Source organism: Triticum aestivum, chromosome 7A, assembly GCF_018294505.1.
Source record: "Triticum aestivum cultivar Chinese Spring chromosome 7A, IWGSC CS RefSeq v2.1, whole genome shotgun sequence".
Classification (NCBI taxonomy): domain Eukaryota; kingdom Viridiplantae; phylum Streptophyta; class Magnoliopsida; order Poales; family Poaceae; genus Triticum; species Triticum aestivum.
Genome location: NC_057812.1, coordinates 254,094,188 through 254,098,465, shown reverse-complemented (window position 1 = coordinate 254,098,465; position 4,278 = coordinate 254,094,188). Strand labels below are relative to the sequence as shown.

General features: G+C 44.2%; 2 protein-coding genes across 2 annotated transcripts in view; one reads left to right on the top strand and one right to left on the bottom strand.

Moving 5' to 3' along the window:
- Positions 1–2,518, top strand: part of LOC123151710 (GDT1-like protein 4) — a gene marked incomplete at its 5' end in the record, with an annotated part of 5,330 nt that extends 2,812 nt beyond the window's left edge. Inside the window, 4 exon segments of the mRNA XM_044571376.1 lie at positions 1,320–1,405; positions 1,639–1,722; positions 1,979–2,038; positions 2,131–2,518. Of these exon segments, the coding sequence (XP_044427311.1) occupies positions 1,320–1,405; positions 1,639–1,722; positions 1,979–2,038; positions 2,131–2,319 (419 nt within the window).
- Positions 2,519–2,645: 127 nt separating this feature from the next.
- LOC123153288 (uncharacterized) lies at positions 2,646–3,991 on the bottom strand. The gene is made up of 2 exons (XM_044572480.1): positions 3,796–3,991; positions 2,646–3,408 (listed from the first exon to the last, which is right to left on the bottom strand). The coding sequence occupies exon 2, from the start codon at positions 3,279–3,281 to the stop codon at positions 2,646–2,648; it is 636 nt and encodes a 211-aa protein (XP_044428415.1). The 5' UTR covers positions 3,282–3,408; positions 3,796–3,991.
- Positions 3,992–4,278: the final 287 nt, after the last annotated feature.

The following is a 4,278-nucleotide window of genomic DNA, read 5'->3' as shown; positions in this document are numbered from 1 at the left end:
CGACGCGGGGGTCAGCTCTCCAAGTAGACAACGTCGTAGATTCATATTGTTGTGCATGGACATCCTGGACGTTGGAGAATATTGGTCAAATCATCAAATGAAATGGCACAATATGACCATAAACTGTTCCAAATGCATTGATATACGCTTTAACATCAACTTGCTAAATATTGATCTCTGCAAATACCTGAAATATGCATTAGATGGCCAACATTGTCCAAAAACCAAATGGTTCAGTTTTGACATATTAGTAGATAGAAATTCAAAGGCTTGATACTTGCACCTGCATTTGCTAGAATCCTTCAGAATCAGTGCCTCTGTATAAATACAAGCTGTGCAAATTCCTGTAATATTGTAATTATAGATAAATGCCTTTCCCCAGTTACATGTTGATTTATTTCTCCCGGAACCCAAGCAAGCCTCTAAATTAGAATAGGAAAGTTGCATAAGCAACAATCTTCGGTTTTCTTCTATCTTTATTTTACTTATGTGTAAGAGTTCAGACAGCAAGACATATAGAGAGCTATGCTGGGATTGCCAGATTAAGTTACGAAACGGAGCAAAGCAGAAACCAGGAATGCACCGCTCCATGGCCCATTCAGTCACTCACTCAAAACCACAAAAAAGGATCCCCCTTACACTACATCAGCCATTTTCCTTTAGTCCGCTGACTCACCCCTTCCACAATGGTTGCCATTGCTGTAAGAAGATGCACACCAGTAGGGTGAGACTGATAGATCAGCTTATCTTTAACCAAGATCTTATGTCTAGTAAACCATAGGTGCCCAGTGAGCACCGAGCAGTGTCAAAACCAAATCACAATATTCAAACTATAATGTCATTATATAAATAGATCTCCTTATGGACTGTGTTCTCCTAACAGTGCAAACAAATTCAAAATCTAGCTATCGGGAAATAAGTGTTGGCTAAAAGAAAGAAGCACATTTAGTTACCATGGAAATGTGCAAGTGCTAGTGAGGCTTAAAACTGGGTTCCTGAACTTGTGCACAACTGTGGACTAAACTCTTCTTCGCCTTTTTCATGGAAGGCCTAGTGCAAAATTAGTGATACATCTAAGGAGATTCGACGACACCAACTTCACATGAGTTTGGCAAACTGGGATTGAAAAATCGTACTAAGGAGCCTCCATCGGTCTGATCATGCTTATAATATATTGTTGATTACACATATATATTCTTTAAATCTCAAGTAAGGTATTTTGTGAAATATGCATGTTTGCCAATTTTATAGCACTAGCATACAGTTAATTCACCAGTTCGTCTAATGCCTAACATCCTCCTTTTGTTTTTGTGCTTCAGTCCTTTACGCGTTCTTTGGGCTGCGACTGCTTTACATTGCTTGGAGATCAGATTCTAGGGCGTCACAGAACAAGGAAATAGAAGAAGTATGTGCATTTTCTTACATGGTTCTTCACCTCTACAGCTAAGAATTAGCTTAGTCTTGTTTGTTTACCACATAAACTGCTAATCATAAAACTCTTCCTTTTGTGTCAATAGCGGTTTTAGCATCAACTGGATATGTGTATCATGCATCCCTACTGGCTCGAACCTGTTCTTTTAATTTTTTTGGTGTGCTAATTTAAACACCTTATAATTTTTGATCGCTTGAAATATGCAGGTACAGGAAAAGCTGGAAGCAGGTCAAGGGAAATCAACATTTAGACGTGTCTTCTCAAGGTTATGTACTCCTATTTTCTTGGAGGTGTATTTCCTGTCCTTTTCTCATTTATGATTTAATGATTCTTTCTTGATAACTATGTTTTCTACCATCTCATTTGAGATGTAATTATATAGGATTGAGAAATTTTACAACTCCCTTTTTAGTCTTGTTGCATAGTATATTTCTGTTCACGCCAACTGTGCATATACAATGCTTGATAAAATATACCTTCAGTGACGCTGCAACGAGTGTGATATGTATCAACGGCTTGATGTATGACTTCTTTTTTATGATCCAGTCATTTGTGTTGACCTTCCTGGCTGAGTGGGGCGACCGAAGTCAGATAGCCACAATTGCAGTATGACTTATTTCCCTTCCACAATCAAATTCTCAATTTGTCTGTGGTCAAGCAAAAATCCATTTTAACCGGTAGCATGTTTTGAAATGCAGCTGGCTACGCACAAGAATGCTGTAGGTGTTGCCATTGGAGCAACCTTGGGGCACACCATCTGCACATCATTCGCAGTGGTGGGCGGCAGTATGCTTGCGTCGAGGATATCGCAAGGCACCGTAGCCACCATTGGAGGCCTCCTCTTCCTTGGCTTCTCTGTATCATCATACTTCTACCCACCATTGTAATCACACCCTGTGCTTCCTGCATCATTTTTTTTTTCATTTGTTGGTAAGATCACACTCCGTAAGCCCCGTCGCCTCATCTTACTTAGCAGCATGTGATGCCTGGCATACAGTTTTTCGTTGCACCACGACACTCTGATATATGTATGGAGTAGGGATATGATCACTGCTAATATATACAAGTTGACCCGATTCCAAGAAATGGGTATCCTGAGCCCTGATTGCTTTGTCAATTCTGACAGCATTTCTTGGACATGACCACTGTAAAATATTGATGTTACATCTAGCTAAACTCTTAACCAACTAGCGGTAATGGCCAGCCGGCTTGGCTAGTAGTTGAACCACCAGCTCCACCGGCTGATGATCTTGCCGACGTACTGGTGGTCGTGTTTGGTGTAGTGGCACATGGTGGGGAAGATGCCGAGGATGTGCTTGCAGTCTCTGAGCAGCACGTCTCCGATGAGCTTCTTCTCCCGGTGCTGCCACGGCGCGGCCTTGGTGGCGTGCCTCCCGGTGACGAGGAACATCTGGCCATCCTGGAACAGGTAGCGGCACCCGCCGGCGTTGACGGCGCAGAGCTTGGCGTAGGGCTCGCTGCTGTTGAAGACGACCACGTCCTGGAGGAAGTTGCCCATGTAGCCCCACTTGCAGAGGATGGCGTAGTGGTCGGTCTGGGGCTGGAAGAAGGCGTGCTGCGGCTTGTAGGGGTCCAGGATGAAGTAGTGGAAGTACTCCCAGTTGCCGGCGAAGGCGGCGCGGCAGCTCAGGATCATCTGCCCGCCGGTCATGGTGCTCAGCATCCCCACCGTGTGGTTCTGCTCCGGCGACGCCACCGCCACCTTGGGCCCCGCCGCGTGCGGGGACAGCATGCCCACGAAGATGACGATGGATGGGATCGCCACGAACACGAACGGGATGGAGATGATGGTCAGCCGCCGTAGCAGGTCCTTCTTCTTGTCCTCCATCAATCAAATCAGTCTCCTAGCTAATTTACTATTGTTAGGTCTCCTCTTTTTTCTCCTGCCTTCTTGATTAGTAACTCCTCTGGGTGATTGTGTGGCTGACGAGGTGCTGCGAAATATAGGGACTGCCCTGCAGAACAGAACAACGTGCGAACGTGATGCATGTGTCGATCTTCGTAGGCATGGCGCTTATATTTAGAAGAGGGGGGCCTATTATTAGGCCATTTGTGGAATTGTGGTTGACAAGAATGATTTTTTGCTCTAGTTGGACATTCAATGTTTCGACCAGAAGATCTAAAAGAAAACACAAACAAGTTTATTTGTTTGATTCATGACCAACCGGCAACCTTAAACAGCATGCTCTGCGTTCCAAAGCAGTTGTTGCTTGTTTCAAAAAAAAAAAAAAAAGTTCTTGAAGATTGCCTGCGACATCGATTACATCTTGCGAGGTTCCATGTACGGAGATATGTCAAAAACTGATGCAAGAGCTTGAGGCATATCTATTTGCAACGCGTACCTGCAAATTGGATTTGGCCGGAGTGGATCACCGCGACGGCCGATCGCTCTGCTCGGTTTGTATGTCTCGCCGGTCGCTTGTGCAGAGGAGGATTGGGACGGGGGCGAGGAGCAAAGGAAGAAATGGAGAACGGAGGCGAACCGGGAAAAGGGAGATCGTTGCTGGCGTTGTTTCCAGGGCGAGAGAGGAAGGGAAAGGTTTCTCAAGGAAAAGCGTGCATGAAAGATAAATGGTGCCTATATATATGTGTTGGTAGCCTTGCTGCGACGTAAGCACCACATTTTTTTGGGCGATGCGAATTTATCCTTAAGACGTTTTTATGGGTGTGCCCAGGGCACATCTAATTATTGCTCATCTAAGTGGCACAAATCAAACATAAAAAGAAAAAGGAAAGAAAAAGAAGAAAATATCTGCACGAATCTCCGCTGAAAATCAATATCATATGACTTAGATATGCAATACTTAGGATACATTTAGATGTGC